At 40.7% G+C, this 25,769-nt stretch overlaps 1 protein-coding gene across 2 annotated transcripts in view; it reads left to right on the top strand.

Annotated features, from left to right (window-relative positions):
- Nucleotides 1-199: 199 nt before the first annotated feature.
- LOC124138176 (stress-activated protein kinase JNK-like) overlaps nucleotides 200-25,769 on the top strand; it is an 83,425-nt gene continuing 57,855 nt past the window's right edge. For both annotated transcript variants that reach the window (XM_046504718.2, XM_046504710.2), the window contains exons 1-2: nucleotides 200-343; nucleotides 4,496-4,709. In XM_046504718.2, the coding sequence (XP_046360674.1) occupies nucleotides 4,594-4,709 (116 nt within the window). In that variant the 5' untranslated portion in view covers nucleotides 200-343; nucleotides 4,496-4,593. The remainder of the gene's footprint in view (nucleotides 344-4,495; nucleotides 4,710-25,769) is intronic.

The following is a 25,769-nucleotide window of genomic DNA, read 5'->3' as shown; positions in this document are numbered from 1 at the left end:
ACGAAAATTGCTGACGTTTTACACATAGTTTATAAATTTTGTGACCATCCGGGAACCCGGATGAATTTCTTTCATTGAAATTACTAATTTATCAGTTCTATGTGATTCTTCATATTTCGTTAATAAAAATTGATCTCATTGTTGAAATAACGTTTTCCGTCCAAAATAAACAAATCTCGTTCTTGACGATAATGAAAATTCCGCAATGTCTGCTGACGTCACAACCGAGTAAGCTATATCGAAGAGGAAGAGAACAGATCTAGGAAATTCCGGGCTGAATATACGAACAACAGTTCCGATCGCTCTATTTCAGGGTCTTGCGGATTCATCGTCACTTTGTTTAGTAAGTCGTCATTTTATGAAGGGTACTGTTGAAGTACCGGTACCGTTTTGCGGCGGGCACCTTGTGTCGTGGGGTGCCTTGACATGCTCATACGATGCCTACTTCCGTGAATCTTACCTCGAAAAATCTAGATAATCTATTTTTGTCGCTCACATTTTAAGAATATATTATGTTTTCGTTGATATTTTGATGTTCTCTGGATAATAATTGTATGTACTTAAGTATTACCAGCCAGTTACGTCGGTATGGCACCGATGCAAATAAAGACAGACAACGTTTTGACAGAGTGTGACAACGGATTTGTATACATTGGAATACTATCACATGTATTGATTGGAATTCATTAATCAAATATGGAATATTGAACCATATCGTATCGAAGATCATGTATTGATATAAACATTTTAAGATGGCATTTTCGTTTGCTATGTAATATTAACTGTGTTCAAAATGTGCCTTGCAACCTTGAACCATAATTGTTTCTACAAAAAACCCTAAGCCTTGTGTTTTTCTCATGATTATAGCAAATTTATTTTTCCAAAGTATGATTGCTCAATACTGCAATACTGCATCCTGTAAAATGTATGGAAGTGAATATATGTAAGGTTATGGCTATACAATTCTATGATTGTTGAAAGAGAATATTTATCATGTTTATAAGTCAGAATGTGTAGACAATGTACCATTTTTAAACCCAATCGCTTTCGGTTTCTAAACTGGTTTGTCTTATAAGAGCTTGTGAGAACATATCAAATGTTATGTCTAATTTATGCTGGTTTTATGACACACCTGTAAAGTGTAAGTTCAGATACTTATGTTTGGGGAACTGTGACTGGTCGCAGTAATAGTATGGAGAGCTCTGTCTTTGAGGACCTTGGGAATTTGGATTCAAACAATGTAGTATGTAGAATTTTGCCCAAACAATGTAGCAATATCTTGTCTAATTAAGTTTATTTTCCCATTCCTGAGTTGTAATATTGGCCATAAAGTTGTTTATCATTCATCTGATCAATCATCTTTCGTATCCTCTTTTGAATATTGGTACTAAGCCTTAGCTCACTTGTACAAAATAACGTTTCACAAAATGTCAATACTGTCTTTCATTTTCTTGAGTTTTATTATTTATTTCTTTTGTTGAAATATCACATCAGTATTGAGGACTATTTCCTATGACAGTGAGTCATTTTCTTAGGATATCAACAGCAATGGTGTTTGTTTATCTAGTGAATGGACACTATTAGCTATCCTGACTCTGTCCCCTGCAGACTGTCACTCAGTTTCCTTTAGGGGCAGTCGGGTAGTCTCGTGGTTAAAGCGTTCGCTTGTCACGCCGAAGACCCGGGTTCGATTCCGGACATAGGTACAGTGTGTGAAGTCCATTTCTGGTGTCCCCCGCCGGGATATTGCTGGAATATCGCTAAAAGCAGAGTAAAACCAAACTCAATCTCTCACTCTCTCAGTTTCCTTAACCACATTGATTTATCACCTACCAAGACAGGTAGGCATAGAAATGTCACTTTTTTCAAGCGTACCACAGGACACTTTAAACAATTTTGGAATTTCAGTGTGCCGACAAGGATTTTTCGGATAACTTAATAAAATGAGGTTAATTGAGTCATTTTTTACAAATATACTACTCAACATTTGAAAGGGATATTCTGAGTGACCAGGTATGGGGTAAATCTGACTGGATGTCTCCTGACTTTGGTAAGAATCTGTGCTAACACTGTATTCCTATCAGGCATTGAGTAGTATTGTTTTTGTTCAGACTCACAAAACTGAGTTAATTTCTCGTCATTTTGGAGAGAATTGGAGTTTGTATGCAACAAGGGTAATTTCTTCTCATTCAATGTCTACACAAACACTTGCTGTTTTAACTAGTATGTAATACCTTTTGCAACATTGCAGAAATCTTCTAAATCTTCGCACACACACACTCTCTCCCATGTTTTATTTTGTTCAAATCTTTAATAGTTTTGTTCGAAACAATTAAGAAACACACGGTCAAGATTGGTACTCTTGGACATGGAGGGGTGATCATCTCTTAGAACACCAGGTTGTTATATTTTTGTAATTGGTTTTCCCCACTGCTGCCAACTGGAGTTCTTTCATACAGTACTTATATCACTGCTGTCAATAGTTGCCAACTTGGGACCACTTTGTCCCCCAACATCGACATCAGCTCCCTTTAATGGACCGTCATTATTCAATTTGCTAGTTCATAGAGAGATATAGGGGCGGTCGGGTAGCCTAGTGGTTAAAGCGTTAGCTCGTCACGCCGAAGACCCGGGTTCGATTCCCGACATGGGTACAATGTGTGAAGCCCATTTCTGGTGTCCCCCGCCGTGATATTGCTTGAATATTGCTAAAAGCGGCGTAAAGCTCACTCACTCACTCACTCATAGAGAGATAAATGAAATATTGGGCATAATGTTGTCTCTCTTCAGTCTTGTATAGCTTGAATCCCAGATTTACCTAGTTTGTTTGTTTGATGTTTATCCCTGCACTCAGCAATATTCCAGCTACATGATAGCAGTATGTAAAAATCAAGCCTATACCAGACAATCCAGTGATTGACATCATGAGAATCGATAAATGCAATTGGGATACAATGACATGCATCAACCAAGTCAGCGAACCTGACCTGCTGATCCTGTTAGTCACCTTTTACAAGACCTATTTTAACCCAGATCTTACACGGGGAACTTCAGGTTTGAAAATAGTGAAGCAAAATCATGTTTTTCTCCTGCCCTTAGGACTGGTATTGAACCATAAGGACTCAGGTATGTCGTAACACCTGCTAAATTATGACGGTTACACCCTAAAAGGATGGGATAAGAAATCACTCTTTGAAGGAATACTCTCTGTGTTTATTTGCATATTTTCTTCTTGAGAGAACAAAACATAACTATTTAATTGCTAGCTGCTCTTTTGTTTCCATTGCATCATCCTCATGGTAGGGGCACGGATGGCCATTTTGTGCAGAGTTGTGTCCCTTATCCATGCCAGGATCAGATGATCATGAGCCTGAATCCCAGATTATGATCCTTGTGTTGTTGGCCTCTATATTCGAGGTTGTGGGTTTCACTGAGGTGTTAAGCATGTGAGCTGCATGTGGCTTTCCTCCCCATAAGCTGTTCAAAGCCATGTTAAGACCAACTCTCTCACTCTTCCTCATTTTTGTATCTTCCAAATGATCCCTCATTGAATAAGTCAGTCCTATATGTAATAAGAGCAGGTTCTCCTCTTGAAATAGTGGGCTGGTGATGCATGTGCGATACCTCATTGACACCTTGGATGTGTTCACTTACCCAAATATTCTTTCTTTTACATCCTTTTCTTTGTGTCTATTGGGGCGAAATAAATGGTTCAGTAATAAATAGAATATCCTTTTTGTGACGGTGTTGCCAACTTGTGGACAGTTTCAGCAGCCAGAGGCATTCATGTTATAAAGAGATGACATGAACTGGACACTGGTACAATATCTCCAAATCACTTCTACCTAACAAGATATCCGATAATTAGGAGGTATTCACTATCATCCCCTGGTTAGTATGGACATTGGTAGTAGGCATTGTTGTTCCTGCATGAAGGTAGATGGATCTCTGTGGTAATTGTATTGGCTGAGACACATGGGGGTTTAATCAGGATGTATTTATGAATGATTGATGCGATAAGGTGTGTAATTAACATCATTGAATCTAGAAGGTAACAACTTCAATACCTTTGGGGTATACAGGACCAATTGGTAGTCATAGGTCTGACTAGGCTGTTTGTTTTGATATTGTTATTAAAGAATGCGATTAAGATTCGTGATAGATTAAGTACTTAGGTAATGATTATTTGGGCCAGACCAATTTCCTTATGTGCTAAGATATAGGTGAAATAAGAGAAAAATAATTTAAAGTGAGCTTCAGAATGTTGAGTCCGACCAATAAAAAACACATGCCATCATGTAGGAATGCATATTAAAAATATGACGTTGAGCGAATATTCAGAAATGGCTTTCAGTTAAGAGTCTTTTACCCTCATATCTCTCTGCACGACCCCTGGTGTTTGAAATAAGTTTTTGATGACAACCATATGCCTAATGATGTCAGTAATCCAATTTTGGGTGTTTGTGTGTTTAATCCGAGATCTGTTATTTTGCAGGTGTGCCTACGATTCATCTCAATGGAGTAAAGCAACCCCTGGTATTCAGTGTATCACATGGCTGTGTAGCTCCACAGTGTTCCCACAGCATCGTCGTGATGAACAAGCACCCCAACCAGTTCTACACGGTGGAGGTGGGGGACTCAACCTTCACCATACTCAAACGCTATCAGAATCTCAGACCCATCGGTTCAGGTGCTCAAGGAATAGTATGGTGAGTGTCTATTGTCCCTGTGAAGTTATGACAGGGACGGAGGGCAGGAGACCACCCTGCTTTACCTGGGTGGATAGAACAGCCTGACATCACTGCCAGGGGATGGGGAAAGGTCACACTGTTTAACCTGGATGGATAGAACAGCCTGACATCACTGCAAATGGATGGGGAAAGGTCACACTGTTTAACCTGGGTGGATAGAACAGCCTGACATCACTGCCAGGGGATGAGGAAAGGTGACACTGTTTAGCCTGGGTGGATAGAACAGCCTGACATCACTGCCAGGGGATGGGGAAAGGTCACACTGTTTAACCTGGGTGGATAGAACAGCCTGACATCACTGCCAGGGGATGGGGAAAGGTGACACTGTTTAGCCTGGGTGGATAGAACAGCCTGACATCACTGCCAGGGGATGGGGAAAGGTCACACTGTTTAGCCTGGGTGGATAGAACAGCCTGACATCACTGCCAGGGGATGGGGAAAGGTCACACTGTTTAACCTGGGTGGATAGAACAGCCTGACATCACTGCCAGGGGATGGGGAAAGGTCACACTGTTTAACCTGGGTGGATAGAACAGCCTGACATCACTGCTAGGGGATGGGGAAAGGTGACAATGTTTAACCTGGGTGGATAGAACAGCCTGACATCACTGCAAACAGATGGGAAAAGGTCACACTGTTTAACCTGGGTGGAGAGAACAGTGTGGTGTCACCACCCTGTTTACATGTAACCGTAACCCAGCCGTTTAAAGCGCAGCAATTCGCTATGCTAAGTTGCGTCCCTTGGCCACACCAGAAACCTATGATAGTGCGTTCGAATCCCGGTTCGCCCAGATTATGTTTTTAGGTTTGTTAGCGCCATACCGCCTTAGACCTGCAACACTTCCAGCTTTCCTCCCACACGCTGTGATATAACTGGAATACTGTTCAAAGAACCACTTTGATATCAGTGTTCTACAGACTGGACCCATTCACAACCGTAGCTTTGTTTCGGAAGTAATGTCCCCATCTCAGTGTCTTGTATCACTAACTTAACACTGATTTTCTATCGCTCGTGTGTGTCATTTAGTTGGATGGGTAATTTTAGTATTGCATCATTCAATCAAAAGAAGACTATAGCAGCGAATTAGTACAGGGTGTGACATATCTATCATAATAGGATGGAGATATAATCATGATAATATATTGATGATGCGGATGTAGACTGCCTGAAGGGTTGGACATTCACCTGCTGTCTCTTTCTTATATCCAGGATAGTGAATTATATCAGGCAATGTCGGTTTGTAAACTGCCAAAGGGGTCGTATCAAAAGTTGAATTTTGGTAATTCTGAAGTTGCAGTAAGTAGGACAAGCACCTGCTGTTTCTGTTGCTATGTCCAGGGTCCCTATGTTCTTTTGCAGATGTCTGTAGGGAGGTATCAAGTTTGGACATATACTGTTTATTGTCCTATATCATCTGATCAGACACCATTAGCACTTGTTTGAACTCTTGGCTATTATCATCAACCCATCAGTCATTGTGTCTTGCCCAAATGAATTCATATTGATTAGTAGACAGTATGTTGGGGCAGTGTCAAACCTGTTTTAGGTTATTTTCTTGGTAGTGCCAGGTCGGTATCTCGGCTACATTTCTAATGCACTTGAAATGATATGACCCTGATCACTTAGTCACTAAGTTAACCACTGACAGTATCATTCCATTCACAGACCACACATGATCTCCAGTCTTCAGTAATGTCTGCCAGTACCACACACATCCATGCACCCACTCACCCATCTTCTCACTCACATATTTATTCCACCATCTTCTCACTCACACACCCACACATCTCACTCATGCATTTACTCAACTATTCTCCTCATCACACATTTGCTCACCCATCTTCTCACTCACATATATTCAACCATCTTCTCACTCACATATATTCAACCATCTTCTCACTCACATATTTATTCCACCATCTTCTCACTCACACACCCTCACATCTCACTCATGCATTTACTCAACTATTCTCATCATCACACATTTGCTCACCCATCTTCTCACTCACATATATTCAACCATCTTCTCACTCACATATATTTAACCATCTTCTCACTCATATATATTCAACCATCTTCTCACTCACATATATTCAACCATCTTCTCACTCATATATATTCTACCATCTTCTCACTCACACATATTCAACCATCTTCTCACTCTCACATATATTCAACCATCTTCTCACTCACATATATTCAACTATCTTCTCACTCACATATATTCAACCATCTTCTCACTCACACATATTCAACCATCTTCTCACTCACACATATTCAACCATCTTCTCACTCTCACATATATTCAACCATCTTCTCACTCACACATATATTCAACCATCTTCTCACTCTCACATATATTCCTCACTCTCACATATATTCAACTATCTTCTCACTCACATATATTCAACTATCTTCTCACTCTCACACATATTCAACCATCTTCTCACTCACACATATTCAACCATCTTCTCACTCTCACATATATTCAACCATCTTCTCACTCTCACATATATTCCTCACTCTCACATATATTCAACTATCTTCTCACTCACATATATTCAACTATCTTCTCACTCTCACACATATTCAACCATCTTCTCACTCACACATATTCAACCATCTTCTCACTCTCACATATATTCAACCATCTTCTCACTCTCACATATATTCCTCACTCTCACATATATTCAACTATCTTCTCACTCACATATATTCAACTATCTTCTCACTCTCACACATATTCAACCATCTTCTCACTCACATATTCAACCATCTTCTCACTCTCACATATATTCAACCATCTTCTCACTCACACATTCAACCATCTTCTCACTAACACATATTCAACCATCTTCTCACTCTCACACATATTCAACTATCTTCTCACTCACATATATTCAACCATCTTCTCACTCATATATATTCAACTATCTTCTCACTCACATATATTCAACCATCTTCTCACTCACATATATTCAACCATCTTCTCACTCTCACATATATTCAACTATCTTCTCACTCTCACATGTACTAGACCGCCTCTGTAGTCTTGTGGTAGAGCGTCCGCCCGGAGAGCGGAAGGTCCGGGGTTCGATCCCCGACCGCATCATACCAAAAGACGTTAAAAGATGGTACTTGTTGTTACCCTGTCTGGCGCTCGGCATTAAGGGGCTAAAACAAGGACTGGTCGGCTCGGAGTCAGTATACTGTGTCTGAGTGGGGTATTCATGTTAAACTGCGGCATGGTATCTCAGTGAGCTAGCACTTTAAATCGGCATTAGTCCGGACTAGTACAAGCAGCCACACAAACACACACACGTACATGCACGTTGCTTTATAAGTGCAATAATTTTGGACGAGACGTTAAACCCCATTTCACCTCACCTCACATGTACTAGAATTCAACCATCTTCTCACTCTCACATATACTCGTATTCAACCATCTTCTCACTCTCACATATATTCAACCATCTTCTCATTCTCACATATATTCAACCATCTCACTCATGCAATACTCACACATCTTCTCACTCTCACATATATTCAACCATCTTCTCACTCACTCATTTAGTCAACTCATCCACTCACTCAATGACTTATTCATCTGCTCAGTACACACGGTCTCCCACCCCAGATTAGTATACGTCTTCAGCAACCCTTGCTTGTCATAAGAGGCGACTAAAGGGATCGGGTGGTCAGGCTCGCTGATGGTTGATGCATGTCATCACATCCTAATTGATTAGATCAATGCTCATGATGTCATTCTTGGTAATGACATGTCTAGATTTGTTTTTTCACAAATGGTCTTCACATAGCTGGAACATTGTTGAGTGTGTCTTTAAACAACAAGCACTTGGCCACCTCCACCCTTCAACTGATCACAGGTTGAAGCTGTCAGCTCCTCCCTCCTGTCAGTGATGCTTGCAGGCTTGGCCTAATTGCCTATGGAGATCTGTGAGTAGCCATGCGTTGGGCTGGACATGGTATGTACAGGCACACACACCTGCCAGAATCAGACACTGGGTCAGAATGAGCATGGCAGGATACACCATTCTCCATTGTTCATCAGTGGCTTAATGAGAACTGTCACTATCGATGTGACGTCTGTAAAGACTTCCATTGCATCAGTGCCACTGCTGTTCCTTTAGGTGATTCATGAGCCAGGGCAGGACATAGATCACATTTGTACGTGGTCTCAGGGGCCATAAAGTTTGTCAATAATTGTTGTCTGTTGTGCTAGGTAGCAGGCAGCAATATTCCAGCTACAGGAAATATGAAGCATAATTGATGGGAACCAATTCTAACCTGGAACCTGTGGGGACTTTCAATAATAGTATCCAACAGCTTACACTGTCCAGAGCTGATACCAGTCATGGTTATCACAGTGGTTTTTTAGATATTTAGACATGTTACATACAATTTGGCAAAATATTATGTGAAATATTTTGGAATAAAGTCCCTTGACAGACAACATAAAAAATGAGTATGGTTTCTAGCCAGGTGAACAATGGTTACTTTGATGGTTTCTAGCCAGGTGAACAATGGTTACTTTGATGGTTTCTAGCCAGGTGAACAATGGTTACTTTGATGGTTTCTAGCCAGGTGAACTATGGTTACTTTGATGGTTTCTAGCCAGGTGAACAATGGTTACTTTGATAATTTCTAGCCAGGTGAACTATGGTTACTTTGATGGTTTCTAGCCAGGTGAACTATGGTTACTTTGATGGTTTCTAGCCAGGTGAACAATGGTTACTTTGTTTGTTTCTAGCCAGGTGAACAATGGTTACTTTGATAATTTCTAGCCAGGTGAACTATGGTTACTTTGATGGTTTCTAGCCAGGTGAACAATGGTTACTTTGATGGTTTCTAGCCAGGTGAACAATGGTTACTTTGATAATTTCTAGCCAGGTGAACTATGGTTACTTTGATGGTTTCTAGCCAGGTGAACAATGGATACTTTGATGGTTTCTAGCCAGGTGAACAATGGATACTTTGATGGTTTCTAGCCAGGTGAACTATGGTTACTTTGATGGTTTCTAGCCAGGTGAACAATGGATACTTTGTTTGTTTCTAGCCAGGTGAACAGTGGTTACTTTGATGGTTTCTAGCCAGGTGAACAATGGTTACTTTGATGGTTTCTAGCCAGGTGAACAATGGTTACTTTGATGGTTTCTAGCCAGGTGAACAATGGTTACTTTGATAATTTCTAGCCAGGTGAACAATGGTTACTTTGATGGTTTCTAGCCAGGTGAACAATGGTTACTTTGATAATTTCTAGCCAGGTGAACAATGGTTACTTTGATGGTTTCTAGCCAGGTGAACAATGGTTACTTTGATAATTTCTAGCCAGGTGAACAATGGTTACTTTGATGGTTTCTAGCCAGGTGAACTATGGTTACTTTGATGGTTTCTAGCCAGGTGAACAATGGTTACTTTGATAATTTCTAGCCAGGTGAACAATGGTTACTTTGATGGTTTCTAGCCAGGTGAACAATGGTTACTTTGATGGTTTCTAGCCAGGTGAACAATGGTTACTTTGATGGTTTCTAGCCAGGTGAACAATGGTTACTTTGATAATTTCTAGCCAGGTGAACAATGGTTACTTTGATGGTTTCTAGCCAGGTGAACAATGGTTACTTTGATAATTTCTAGCCAGGTGAACAATGGTTACTTTGATGGTTTCTAGCCAGGTGAACAATGGTTACTTTGATAATTTCTAGCCAGGTGAACAATGGTTACTTTGATGGTTTCTAGCCAGGTGAACAATGGTTACTTTGATGGTTTCTAGCCAGGTGAACAATGGTTACTTTGATGGTTTCTAGCCAGGTGAACAATGGTTACTTTGATGGTTTCTAGCCAGGTGAACAATGGTTACTTTGATGGTTTCTAGCCAGGTGAACAATGGTTACTTTGATGGTTTCTAGCCAGGTGAACAATGGTTACTTTGATGGTTTCTAGCCAGGTGAACAATGGTTACTTTGATGGTTTCTAGCCAGGTGAACAATGGTTACTTTGATGGTTTCTAGCCAGGTGAACAATGGTTACTTTGATGGTTTCTAGCCAGGTGAACAGTGGTTACTTTGATGGTTTCTAGCCAGGTGAACAATGGTTACTTTGATGGTTTCTAGCCAGGTGAACAATGGTTACTTTGATGGTTTCTAGCCAGGTGAACAGTGGTTACTTTGATGGTTTCTAGCCAGGTGAACAGTGGTTACTTTGATGGTTTCTAGCCAGGTGAACAATGGTTACTTTGATGGTTTCTAGCCAGGTGAACAATGGTTACTTTGATGGTTTCTAGCCAGGTGAACAGTGGTTACTTTGATGGTTTCTAGCCAGGTGAACAATGGTTACTTTGATGGTTTCTAGCCAGGTGAACAATGGTTACTTTGATGGTTTCTAGCCAGGTGAACAATGGTTACTTTGATGGTTTCTAGCCAGGTGAACAGTGGTTACTTTGATGGTTTCTAGCCAGGTGAACAATGGTTACTTTGATGGTTTCTAGCCAGGTGAACAATGGTTACTTTGATGGTTTCTAGCCAGGTGAACAGTGGTTACTTTGATGGTTTCGAGCCAGGTGAACAGTGGTTACTTTGATGGTTTCGAGCCAGGTGAACAATGGTTACTTTGATCATTTCTAGCCAGGTGAACAATGGTTACATTGTGACTTGCCACGGGATAACACACATAAAGTTATTCCTGATGCTGACACAGGCATGTTGCTGTTGTTCAACCCTAATCAGTCTGTCTGATTGTTTGTGTCTAGAAAACAATGTCTGCCTCATTATTATTCAAACCTGGGAAGTTTACTTGAGAACATATCTGTACCATTAGCTTTGGAGATAAAGGGAAATATGTCATCATTTCCATATCTGCAAATCAGATGCATTTTCAAAAGAAGTCCTGCATCAGAAAATTACTTTGGCTTTGAAAAGATCCCATTGATGCCAGGGGCAGTACTGTAGGTGTTTCCCTGGTGCCACAGGGTACATAAAGAGATGCTTAGGCATGTCCTTGTTAGTTTCTGCTTGCCAGTCAGAAGAATACTTATCAATGAAAAAAGGAAATAAGTTTATTGAAATTCTGTTCCTTTATCATGGTAATATGTTCGTAATTTCCCACGTATTTGTCCAGTTTACTTGTGTGATGTACAGTCTCACTGGCGCCATATAATAAAAATCATCACAGACTTCTTTCCAATGTGCCCTTTGGCACCAGGAGCTCAATTTAACCGTGCCATTATTATTTTAACCATACGATTGGCACTATCATACGAGGAATTTTGAACCCTGCAAGTGTTTCAATAACTCTGTTTTTTACTAGAGGCTGTTCAAATTGGAATACTGTCATCACTACTCCTAATGTTCTGGGTGAAAATACTATTTTAGAATCTTATCCAGATGGCCCGGTACCCTGGTGGCCAGAAATCTTGTGTGAATGCTACTGTTTGTGCTTGTATCCCTGCTCGTTAGGTGATGGATGCATGGCCTATGAACTGTGTGATATATCATGAGATTATCAGAAGACACTGATGGGTGACTTTAATTGATTTCTTACAGAACAGGGTACACCTCTCACCTTCAGCAGCATTCATCCTTCCCTTTCATGAAAACATTTCATAGTTTATTTGAGAGAGAACAACAAAATGTGTGTTAGGAGATGTACTAGCAACCGTCATATCAAACCAGGGGATGATTGGATGGTTAAAAATTGCTCCTGGGTATATTGCTTGAATTATCACCCCTGGGAAAGGCTCTGAGCTGTGGGCATGTGTCATTTTAATGACAATCTGTTAATGGTTGGTTATCACATCAAGGTTGCTGTGCAGGGTTGTGCTACTTGGGAACACAAGAAACCTATGATCATGGGTTTGAATCCCGGTTCGCCCCAATTATGTTTTTAGTTTTGTCAGCATCATACCCATGCTTATGTGTTTCACTGAAGTGGTAAGCATCCAAACAGTATGCTGACATGCAGTGATATAACTGGAATACTGTTCAAAATGGTGTTAAAACCAACTCACTCACTCTATTTACACATTCATTTTGGATATTTTGTCAGTTTTGTTTCCCTTTTAGGTTTCAAGGATGCAATTAATTCAGATATTGATTCATATGGAATTACATACCTTTTAATAAAATATTTACAAGTTTTGAATTAAGGAAGAATTAGTTTTCTCTTTCTGGAATATGCATCTTCATGAAAATACATAAATAGATTTCATGCTGACAAATAATATGTTTTTGGTTTTATGCAATAACAGAAATAGTTTTTTACAGTATTGTCAATAGATGATTACAGTCACATCGCATTATAGCAGATGTGCCCCGAGTCGCCCAGTCCCGGAATGATTCAATAACGCAGTAATTTGGCTGCACAATGTAGCTATTTTCCATCCTCTTCGATAGAGGAAGTGATTAGCCATCTTATAATAAAAATTTGTCTATACAGGATGCCAGTAAGTTGATTGTTGCTGACAAATTTTGAAGTAACCGAGGACAAGTGAATGTTTATGTTGCAAGTGGTAGCAGTGGAGCCAACCTTTCTGCCCAGACCTCGTCAACTTGTCAGATTTACCATCTTGATGGTGGCAGGGACCTAAGTCGATCAGTCTTGTTGACATTCCAATTACCAATTCTTTTTCTGTAGGAATTTTTAAACTTTAGTACCATACAATTCTGCCTATATACAGTGCACCTGTGTCCAAGCAAACAGCAATATACGAGGGCTGGCTGAAAAGTTCTAAGCCTAAGTGGGATATCTCAATCGGATTGAAACAAACTTTTGCCACCAACAAGTACAATCATTTAATGAATCATAGACATAAGAACTGCAACTGTAGTGTTATTATTGTCTTTGTACCAGACCATCTTGTGAACCTACCTATTGAAATCACCAGAAATGGACAAAACTGGCTATAGGGCAGTCATCCAGTACCTGCAACTGTAAGGGCTAACTCCAACACAGATACATGCTGACATGGTCTCCACTTTAGGGGATGATGCCCCTTCCTTTTCCACTGTAAATAAGTGGGCTGCGGAATTCAAGCGTGGCAGAGAGAGCCTTGACGATGACCCCCGTCCAGGAAAGCCTTTAACAGCAACCATTCCGGAAAACATTACCCGGGTGCATGACATGGTGATGGCTGATCGAAGATTGACCACTCAACATATTGCCAGTGTTGTGGGCATCTCTCTGCAAGATGGGTGCCAAAGCTCTTGACAGGGGATCAGAAACGTGTCAGATTCCTGACATCCCGTGACAATTTACGCCGTTTTGAAGCAGATCCCGATGATTTTTTGGCCCGATTTGTATCCATGGATGAGACCTGGATTCATCACTTTCAACCAGAAACCAAAATTCAGTCTAAACAATGGAAGCATCCGGAATCACCAGCCCCCCAAAAAGCCAAGTCGGTTCCTTCTGCTGGAAAGGTGATGGCTTCGGTCTTTTGGGATTCCAAGGGTATTCTGCTGATTGACTATCTTGAAAAAGGCCAGACTATCAATGGAAGATATTATGCTGACCTACTGAGACAATTGCGTGAAGCTATGAAAGCTAAGCAACGGGGAATGCTCACTAAAGGAGTCCTGTTCCACCAAGACAATGCTCCTGTTCACAAATCGGTGGTTGCCATGTCAGCGATCCATGATTGTGGCTTCAAACTCATTGACCATCCCCCTTATTCACCGGATTTGGCCCCGTCAGACTTCCATCTGTTTCCCAAAATGAAAAAGGAACTAGCTGGTTGCCATTTTCCTAGTAATGATGACGTCATTTCCGCTGTGAATGACTTTTTTAGGGTGGCTGAAGAAAATTTCTTCTTGACCGGCATCCAGGCCTTGCAGCATTGCTGGCAAAAGTGTGTAAACCTGGAAGGGAACTATGTGGAGAAACAAATGAAAACCATCTACTTGGTACAGGTCATTCACAGTTAGGCTTAGAACTTTTCAGCCAACCCTCGTATATTTGTGTTTCTGGTTTCACAACCGACCCAAATCTGGAGCCCCTATCCCTACACTATTTTCTTGTGTTTCTTTTGTTTAAATCACCAGTCCAGTACTGACTATTTTAAGACACTAGGGTACATTTGTTGCTTAAACAAGTTTGTTTTTTCTACCACTTTCACAGATTATATAATCTAATATGTTTTGTGCTTATATTCAGCATTCTGCGGTTTGAATCTATTTAAGTTTGACTAATTTTAGAAATTAGTTTATTGTTTCTAATCAGTTTTCAGGAAAATGTGTCTATTTATTCCAAGGCTGATTATTTTATTTCCTCCAAACTAAAATTGTGTTCATTTTTTTAATCTGTTTGTTTTCTTAACTGCTGCAAAAGAGCCTAGGGCAATCTGTAACATAAGGGGGAAAGCTTTTTCAGCCTGCTCAGAGGTTTTGCAGAGGGATGAGTGAGTGAGTGAGTATGGTTTTACGCCGCTTTTAGCAATATTCCAGCAATATCACGGCGGGGGACACCAGAAATGGGCTTCACACATTGTACCCATGTCGGGAATCGAACCCGGGTCTTCGGCGTGACGAGCGAACGCTTTAACCACTAGGCTACCCGACCGCCCCTTGCAGAGGGATGAATAATGTACAAGAAAGACACAGCACCCTCTGATGTATTTATATGCTTTAATAATCACATCTTGTCATAAAAATCTGGGGGCACGGGTGGCCCACTTGTCTAATGCGCCGCAGTTCCTTGTAGAGTTGCATCCCTTGGGCACGCCAGAATTAAAATTATGCCTATGATTGAGGATGGGTTCGAATCCAGGTTTGCCCCTATTATGTTTCTCTAAGTTTGTCCACATCACACCCGTGGGTTTCACCAAAGTAGCACACATCTGAGGATAGGATACCTTCACACTTTCCTCCCACATCAAGCTGACACGCTGTGATATAACTGGAGTACTGTTCAAAGTGGCATTAAACACAACTCACTCGCTTATAAAATATCTTGTTTGGAATGAGATACAATGACGTTTTTGGAAACATTTGACATTGTATCTGCTTTTTCCTGATCCTTGGAAACATGACCTTCAAGATATTTGTTTTGTGTTGCTGGCTGTCAATACTTTGATCAGCAAGACCTGCGGTATTACAGTGTTTGGATTGGGGTTTGATTGAGTCATTATTTGTGAGTGTTTTATCCACACTGATCAATCAGTGATTATGTCGGTGACAAGTCAAATGTTTTTCCAAGTATAAGTAACAATCAGTCAATACATAATCGTGATACAGAATGTCAAAAGACCATGGCATTTCTTATTATGTTTGTTTGTTTGTTGTTTAATGTCGCACTCAACTATATTTAAGCTATATGATGGCGGTCTGTAAATAATTGAGCCTGGACCGGACAATCCAGTGATTGATATCATGAGCATCGATCCATTCATTTGGGATATGATGACATGCATCAACCAAGTCAGTGAGCCTGACCACCTGATCCCGTTAGTCACCTCTTACGACAAGCATAGTTGCCACACACTTTGTACTTTCCTCCCACATTAAGCTGACACCAGGATGGAACTGAAATACTGTTCGATGTAGATTCAAACCCAAGTTACTCACTCCCAGTCTCCGATTGCCCTTCTAGCTGTATCATGTTGGTGTTGGTATACGTGGCCCAGTGATCAAGGTGCATAAATTCACTTTGCAGAGTTGTGTCCCTTAGCTGTGTCAGGATCCACTGGTCATGGATTTGAATTTCTCATTCACCTCAATTTTGGTCTGTCAGTAACCTACCCATACTTAGCATGCTTAGGGAACTGTTTCCTACTGGTCAGTAAGTTAACTAATGAGAATGTATTAAACGGTAAACTGTCCATTTACTGTAAAATATTAAAAAAACATTCTAGACTTGAGTTAGACTCCTTTTTAAATATTTTTCTCAAAGGCCCGGAAGACTACATACCTGTCCATGTGAGTTTAGCTGAAGTGGTAAAAGTCTGTGATGCATCATTTCGGGTTTTCCACCCACATTAAGCTGACATGCCTTGATATAACTAGAAATAGAATACTGTTTAAAATGGGGTTTAACCAAACTCACTCATTGATGATTGAAACCACACCCACCATTTTCCTACCCTTCCCCTACCTCAACTGTATAATACATCTTTAAAGTATAATTGTAGCTTTATAATCCCAATCAATAAACAAACCAACTACATAATTACTGTTTATAATTGGCTATTGATTACATACATTTCATCTAATAATGTTTTGTCCTTAAAAAACCAAACCAATCAAATAACATGTTGTTTCACTTCACAGAATTCTGTCAGTGATAATTTATTTCTTGCCCATACTCAGTTTTATGTTTTATCAGTAAATTTTTAAACAAAATCATTACACACATGACAACATGGACAGAAATACACTGCAATTTGTTCCAGGACCATAAATATCCATGGAAGCAATGTCTTCGCATCTAACACACTAAACAGACAGTCATGGACATTGTTCTTAGCCATGCATGCTATATTATGTTTGTGGTCTATTTATAGCCATTGTTCTCGTGTAGAGTTCGACAGTATCTGAGGACGTTCTCCGATTATAGATTTTTCCAAGCTCCCATTGTGGGGTGATCTGAACAGAAAGGGTTTTCAAGTGGGTGTGCAGTAGGCCAGCTTAGCTGCTGTCTCTGTAACAATGCAATATTCAAAAGGCACCTAGTGTACGCTGACCCGATATATCGACTTTGAGTCAAGTTTGTTATTTGATGTTGGATGGTTGCGTACAGAATAAATAGCAGAAACGGGATGTCGGTGATTCAGGAAAGGTGTGCTGATTGGATGTTTGTTTAGGGAATGCTGATTGATGTCTATATCCCTTTGAGTTGATTATTTTATATGGTTATGATGGATATGAGATTTATGTGGACAACGCTTCATATGTATAACTCTAGCGGATCTTTTGGTCTACCTTGTACAACAGTTTACAGACAAGGAAAGGCTTTGAACTTGGCAGTCCCGCCTTGAAAAGGCATAAGTTTGAATCAGCCTTGAAAAGGCCATATGAATTCAATTAATGCCTGGAAAAGGTCTTGAATTTGGCAATCATGGTTAACTCTGCTGTGAGATATATTGCAATTATATAGTTTTTTAACAATGCATGATATCAAGAAGACTCGTCGGTTTCTTGATGAATAGAACATATTGTATTTTTATGGTGTAGTTGATAGGTCAAATATTGCACCGTATTTGCCGTAATACGTGCCCTGGGCAAAGGGAAGGCACCAATAAAAACCATAAACAACTGAAATATGGGTACACTATTCAGGTCAGTATTTCTTTCAACTTGGGTTCTCTAATTTTCCAAGTGGAAATTTTGTTCTTAAATTTGAGTAAATCTTAATGATGTTTCACATTTCTGTTACACTGACTTATATTCATATTTTGGAGAAAGAGGCCCTGGTGACCCAGTGGCACGAAGACTGTTGTTCAGAATATGTCCCCACTCTGCCCTTATTACCTGCTGGTACCGCAGGGGGATTTGAATTGGTCCCTAGCAGTCTGTGCTGGTCGTATGAGGCCATCAAATGCCTCCGTGACTTGGTTAATTGTCATAATCCAAAGGCTTGGAGTGTTGCTTACAAAATCAATCACTGGATTGTCTAGTCCAGACTCTAGTATTTACTGGTTGCAGTCATGTAAGTGGAATATTAGATCAAAACCTGCTGGTCACTGGTTCGAATCCAAGATTCACCCTGACCCGTGAAGATCCGGGGTAGAATAGGTTTTCAGCAACCCATGCTTGCCGTAAAAGGTGACTATGCTTGTCGCAAGAGGCGACTAACGGGATCGGGTGGTCAGGCTCGCTGACTTGGTTGATGCATGTCATCGATCCCAATTGCGTGGATCGATCCTCATGATATCAACCACTGGATTGTCTGGCGCAGACTCAATTATTTACAGACCGCTGTCATATAGTTGGAATATTGCTGAGAGCGGCGTAAAACAACACACCAACCAACCAACCAAGATTCACCCTGATAATGATCTAAGCGATAAACCTCTGATACCTGTGTGAGTTTGGGTCCTGTTCCAAAAGGGGAACAGGGATACGGCTGCAATAAGTCTGTTTAAGTATGGGAGTTATGATCACCTTAGCGCTATGACGCTCGTAAGTCTGTGTTAAAGTTATGATCACCTTCGTGCTCCGCTACTCGTAAGTCTGTGTTAAAGTTTGGGAGTTACGATCACCTTGGTGCTCCAACACTGGTAAGTCTTTGTTAAAGTGTGGGAGTTACGATCACCTTAGCATTATGACACTCGTAAGTCTGTGTTAAAGTGTGGGAGTTACGATCACCTTAGCATTATGACACTCGTAAGTCTGTGTTAAAGTGTGGGAGTTACGATCACCTTAGCGTTATGACACTCATAAGTCTGTGTTAAAGTGTGGGAGTTACGATCACCTTAGCGTTATGACACTCGTAAGTCTGTGTTAAAGTGTGGGAGTTAAGATCACTTTCAGGCTATGTCACTCCTAAGTCTATTTGAAAAAGTGTGGGAGTTACGATCACCTTAGCATTATGACACTCATAAGTCTGTGTTAAAGTGTGGGAGTTACGATCACCTTAGCATTATGCTACTCGTAAGTCTATGTTAAAGTGTGGGAGTTACGATCACCTTAGCATTATGACACTCGTAAGTCTGTGTTAAAGTGTGGGAGTTACGATCACCTTAGCATTATGACACTCGTAAATCTGTGTTAAAGTGTGGGAGTTACGATCACCTTAGCATTATGACACTCGTAAGTCTGTGAAAAAGTATCAGAGTTATGATCACCTTCACGCTACGATCGCTTTGTGGAACGGGGCCCTGGACCATATTAAAGCCCTTGGTGCTTAATTCTTTCGTACCTGATTCCTGAAGCAAAGAGTTTTATGAACGTTATGGTTTTCAAGTGTAATGGGGAGAAATCATCAGCTGTAGCTGACTCAGCTCTTAATAGACACAGACTCTTGGTGGGAAATTTGGTCATATTGATCCTAGACTGATCAGACAGATTGTACAAACAGGCATTCTGAGTGTATGATGATTCTACAAACACTGGACAAAAGCTTTCTGAAGTTGAAGATAAGTATCATGCAAATATAATATTTGTGTTGGTACCGTCTACAGGGTTCACTCAAGGAATTTTTTGAAAATTTTAAGTATTCCAGAGGTACGCCCATACAGCACAATGTTAAAATGCCCCGTTGTGTTTGAAAATGTGGGCCTTTTTTCAAAAATAGGGGCTAAAAGCACAAGGCCCTACCCTAGAATTATCCCTACATCCCTGCAAATGAATGTGATACAAGCAGTGTATATGATGACCCAATGCCCGATCCATCCTTCATAGATTCCTATGTCATTCCTGTGAGCAATGTTTTACTTGTTAATCATGTTAATATGTCTCAGCATTGGTTTCATACACGTAGGCTGGTCTTCTATTGAAACTGAGAGATCATGAAATGGGCAATGAATTAAGAATGTCTGGTTGGAGCCTATTTCTGTGTCAAACTGTAGGAGAGTGATCCCATTCCACTGCAGAGTCCAAGGTTATTGTTTATCGGCCGATGATCAATAGTCGAAGCGTTCATCGCCACACTTTATGAAGCTTTTACCTTGCGGCGAACATCAGCATGGCATGAATCAATACCGGCAAGTCTGGATTGGACGAACATCTCCTGAACGTATTCCTACACCTCGTGGGGAACTATATCTCTGTCAGGGAGATGTATTGGATGGTGGCGCTAAGCTTTTTACACCCTTGTAGTCTTATTGACTCGTGCAAACATGGTATTGCACAAGAAACAGACCCATCACTGAGTGAAGCCCGGCTCTAAGAGAGACCTAGTTGGACAGGCGGCATCTCATGTTCTGCTGGTTTCAAATCTAATCGTATCATGCATTAAAGTGTATCTGAGAGGTTTACTGTGTCTTTGTGGGGTAATGCATACTCAAGGTCTGCCCTTTTAACTTGGAATACAATTAATCCTTGGCCTCTCAGGCCCAAAGGATAGATTGGTGTTGTTTTTGCCGGTACTGGAGTTGTTAGGATTCCATACTGACGTAATCCTTTCATTCATGTAGCTTTGTAAACCATCACTTGATGCATCTAAGGACTCTGTCTTGAATTTGAAGCTTGTTAAACGATTTCGTACTACAATTTCATAGAATTCTTCCAAGTAATTGGTTGATCTCTTTAAAGAAATGTACTCATTAAGGGAAAAGGTTGTGTTCAATTGTGTGGGCTGGTAACTGATTTGATCTTTTCTCTTTTCAAGATTTTCGGCATTTCATTATGATTTGAAAAATGTTTCTTTTTGTGATTTAGTTGTTTTAGGTTGAAAGAATTGATTTCTCCTAATTTGAAAAAAAAGATAATAAACTGAAGTACTTTTTATGCAGAAATTCCTAATTTTCACAATTCAAATTATTTCTTAAGATCACACATGGTTTCCTGCCTATATTTAACTGACATGTATTTTGAATTTCAAAGTGTAAATGATTTAGTTTTTATTCCCTCAGCATATAATGTGGGGGCATTGAGTCATCTGGTCTGTCTGTCCATCCGTCTGTCTGTCTGTCTGTCTGTCTGTCTGTCTGTATTTCTTTTCTGGAGCATTACTTGAAACTGTGAAAGATTTTTCATCCAAACTTTGTACATGTATTAACCAGAGGCTGAGGTGGTGTCTTTTGCTTTTGTGAGGGCTGGGGGATTTGTCATCTTCTGATGACTCTTGTTTTCTTTGAAATAGAATCCTTTCAAAAAATGTTTAAGTGAGATCTTTGCCATATTCTGACTCATTAGTTGGGGTTATATCTGATATTAGAAATAAAGATTTAACACATTGTGCAGGTCTAAGTTACAAATGTGCCTTTGTCATGGATATTACTGGTCCTGAGTTGCAGGGGCTGAATATTGTAAAAAGACATGATGTCCTCATCCCCTGTTTAACCTAACCTCTTCCTTTGCATCTTTTATAGCCTATTTTGCTTATTCATGAACATGAAGAAATCTGAAATTTCTTGGAAACCAGTCGTGGAATCTTGATTATATGTGATATGGCAGAGGGACATGAAGCTGCTCTGGGAGTCTATCTTCCTTCTGAAGTCTTCTCTCTCAATTTGGAGTCATTCGCAATCTATACATCAAACTTAAAAAGTATTTGGCAAATCATTTTCATTGATTCTGGTTTGTGTGACCTAGCCCCAGCTGCTGTGAAGGCAGAGTTTATTGATGTCTAAAAAATGGTCAGCTAATGATGTGTGGCGATGAAATCTGTGGTGCTTTCTCAGCAAGACTTTCTATGAATGTCCTCGTTTCAGTTATCACAGTTCTTTCCTTAACATTTGGCCTAAGTGCAGTCTCCAAGTTTATCACTTAATTTTCTCTTTTATGTTTTATTATATTTTCATTTTACTGAGTGAATGTAAAGGTTAAGAGAATCTGGTCCCTTCCGGGTCAATAAATTTAAAAGGAATGGAGATAATAAGCGAACATTGTAAATGGTTTTATGTAGGAGATGGTTAAACAGACTGATCTGTTAATTAGCAGTGATTAGGGTATAGCTTGATGCCCTGTTCCATAAGATAATTTTATGGTTTTGCCTTCGAATATGTTTATAAAAAACCCGAAATAAAACATTGAAAACACCAGAACCTATTCAGGTACGTATCTGTGATGATTCATGTATATAGTTATGGAAAGAAATAAGTCATCAAATGGGTCATTGTTTGGCAGCGGCGGTTGGGTAGCCAAGTGGTTAAAGCGTTCGCCTGTCATACCGAACACCTGGGTTCGATTCCCGACATGGGTACAATGTGTGAAGCCCTTTTCTGGTGTCCCCTGACGTGATATTACTGGCATATTGTTAAAAGAGGCGTAAGACCTCACTCACTCACTCACTCACTCACTCACTCACTCACTCACTCATTACAACACATCTGTTCCTCGATGTGGGAGAAGGTGATGCAGGTCTTAGATGTTGACCCCTTTTTTTGGAACCCATGAGCAATGGTCAGGTGTGGTCAAACCTAGAAATATAACCCAGGCAAATTGGGATTCAAACCAGCCATCATTGGATTCTGGAACACTTAAGGATCGTAACAGTGCACAATGAATTGAGACACTTTAGGTGATCGGGCGAACTCATTCCTCCACATTTATATTGACATTCTTTACGAGCATTTATGTTGTTTACTTTCATTTTTCCCTCAGAGGGGCGGTTGGGTAGCCTAGTGATTAAAGCATTCGTTCGTCATGACAAGAACCTGGGTTCGATTCCCGACATGGGTACAAAGTGTGAAGCCTATTTCTGGTGTCTCCCCGCTGTGATACTGCTGGAATATTGCTAAAAGCGGCGTAAAACCATACTCACGCACTCACTTGTTTCTCTCAGTATTAACAAGCGCTATATCGTCTCTTTATCTTGTTTTTTTGCTAGTCTTAACTCGAATTGACCTGTGAATAATTTCTAACTCCCCTCATACCCTAGGTAATTTCCGTTGTTTCCCTGGCCAGGCTGTATGTACACTGGACACATGTTGTTCATGATGTATAGCCCAGTCGTCTAAGGCACTGCGAATCGCTGTGCAGAGTTGCGTCCCTTGGGCATGCTACTGGACTACTGTTAAAAGCGTCGTTAAACCCATCTCACTCACTCACTCATGATGTATAGCTGTAATATTTCTGACCCAACTTGCTTTATATGTTATAAGTAGAAGTATATTTCATCAGGTTTAAATTTCCAACTTTTATGGAATAAAATTGCACTTTAATTAAAACTTATGTTAATAAGCATATATGTTTCCTAAGAAACTCTGTTGCTGCAAAATAGCTCAAAATTGCTGATTGGGCAGAAAAACACCTGAGCAACAATGGAAAATAGGTTGAAGTGAGTCATATTCGTGAAATAGATCACTATCGGCCTCCAGCTAAACCCATGCTGGCAGAAGAGATGGATGGATAACTGATGCTGTACCAAATTAGGACTTGTCTTCATTCAGTACCATTCTGCTGACATTGCACTGTACATTATTAATGGAGTTGATATTGAGAAGTGGTCGTCGTGAAGTTACAGGTTGGGGTGGGGAAATTGAATCTTTTCAGGACGGGTAGACTTCATCCTCTCATGATCTGGCTCCACTACTACTTTGGTTGTGTAAGCATGGAAACGGGCTGCCCTTTTATATTCTGTAGGGTGTTATAATTACTTGTACCAGAAAATACATGGAAAAAATGACAGTGCCTCAGGTTTTAAGGTGTTGTGAAGAGAAAAGAAACAGTGAAAAATATTGAATATGTTCAAGCAGTGACTGGAACAAATATGCCCTCACTCACTCTGGACTCTAGGGGAAAGGGGTCCCCAGTACCCCATGCAGGGATTTATCGTGCCAGAAACCTTTGATTATGGGTTTGAATCCCATTTTGCCCCTATTATGTTTCTAAGTTTGTCAGCACCATACCTGTGCTTGTAGGTTTCACCAAAGTAGTAAACATCTGGGACCTGCATCACTTTGGGCTTTCATTCCGCATTAAGCTCACTCCCACATTAAGCTCACCTCACCCCGTCTCACCTCACCCTGTCTCACCTCACCCCATCTCACCTCACCCTGTCTCACCTCACTCGAGCATCTATTCTTTCTCAATGGAGTCCAGTTTGGAATCACAGTATTGGTCCAGTTGAGTCAACATAACATGAAACATCATCCAACCATCACTCACTCTGTTAGGAAGACTGTAGATTATATGGGTAGCTGAGTGTCATTGAGTATGAATGGTGATGGATAGTCACGCCAGATATGTTGACAAAACATTACCCTTGGGATCTTCCCAAATGGTCTCAATCAATTCCTCGATTGTGTTTCTCCACAAGATTACAGGTTGTTGTTTGTGCAGTGGATGGTGGCTAGATCGTGAATTATCCTGATCTAGAACAGTTGTAGGTGTTAATGTTAATAATTAACCATGTAATAGCGATTGTCAGCTCCAATACTAGAATAGCTAAGGGCCTGGCCTTGTCCTATAGTACACTCTGATGTAGGTGTGTGGACAGATGTAGCTGTGTGGACAGATGTCAGGTGTGTCCACCAGAGTCAGGCCTTGTCCTATAGTACACTGTGATGTAGGTGTGTGGACAGATGTCAGGTGTGTCCACCAGAGTCAGGCCTTGTCCTATAGTACACTCTGATGTAGGTGTGTGGACAGATGTTAGGTGTGTCCACCAGAGTCAGGCCTTGTTCTGTAGTACACTGTGATGTAGGTGTGTGGACAGATGTAGGTGTGTCCACCAAAGTCAGGCCTTGTCCTATAGTACACTGTGATGTAGGTGTGTGGACAGATGTCAGGTGTGACCACCAGAGTCAGGCCTTGTCCTATAGTACACTGTGATGTAGGTGTGGACAGATGTCAGGTGTGTCCACCAGAGTCAGGCCTTGTTCTGTAGTACACTGTGATGTAGGTGTGTGGACAGATGTCAGGTGTGTGGACAGACGTAGGTGTGTCCACCAGAGTCAGGCCTTGTTCTGTAGTACACTGTGATGTAGCTGTGTGGACAGATGTCAGGTGTGTCCACCAGAGTAAAGCCTTGTCCTATAGTACACTGTGATGTAGGTGTGTGGACAGATGTCAGGTGTGTCCACCAGAGTCAGGCCTTGTCCTATAGTACACTGTGATGTAGGTGTGTGGACAGATGTCAGGTGTGTGGACAGACGTAGGTGTGACCACCAGAGTCAGGCCTTGTCCTATAGTACACTGTGATGTAGGTGTGTGGACAGATGTCAGGTGTGTCCACCAGAGTCAGGCCTTGTCCTATAGTACACTGTGATGTAGGTGTGTGGACAGATGTCAGGTGTGTCCACCAGAGTCAGGCCTTGTCCTATAGTACACTGTGATGTAGGTGTGTGGACAGATGTCAGGTGTGTCCACCAGAGTCAGGCCTTGTCCTATAGTACACTGTGATGTAGGTGTGTGGACAGACGTAGGTGTGACCACCAGAGTCAGGCCTTGTCCTATAGTACA

Source organism: Haliotis rufescens, unplaced genomic scaffold (genome assembly GCF_023055435.1).
Source record: "Haliotis rufescens isolate VD_foot unplaced genomic scaffold, xgHalRufe1.0.p SCAF_40, whole genome shotgun sequence".
NCBI lineage: Eukaryota > Metazoa > Mollusca > Gastropoda > Lepetellida > Haliotidae > Haliotis > Haliotis rufescens.
Note: the sequence above shows the minus strand (reverse complement) of the source record. Positions and strands in the feature narration are given on the sequence as shown.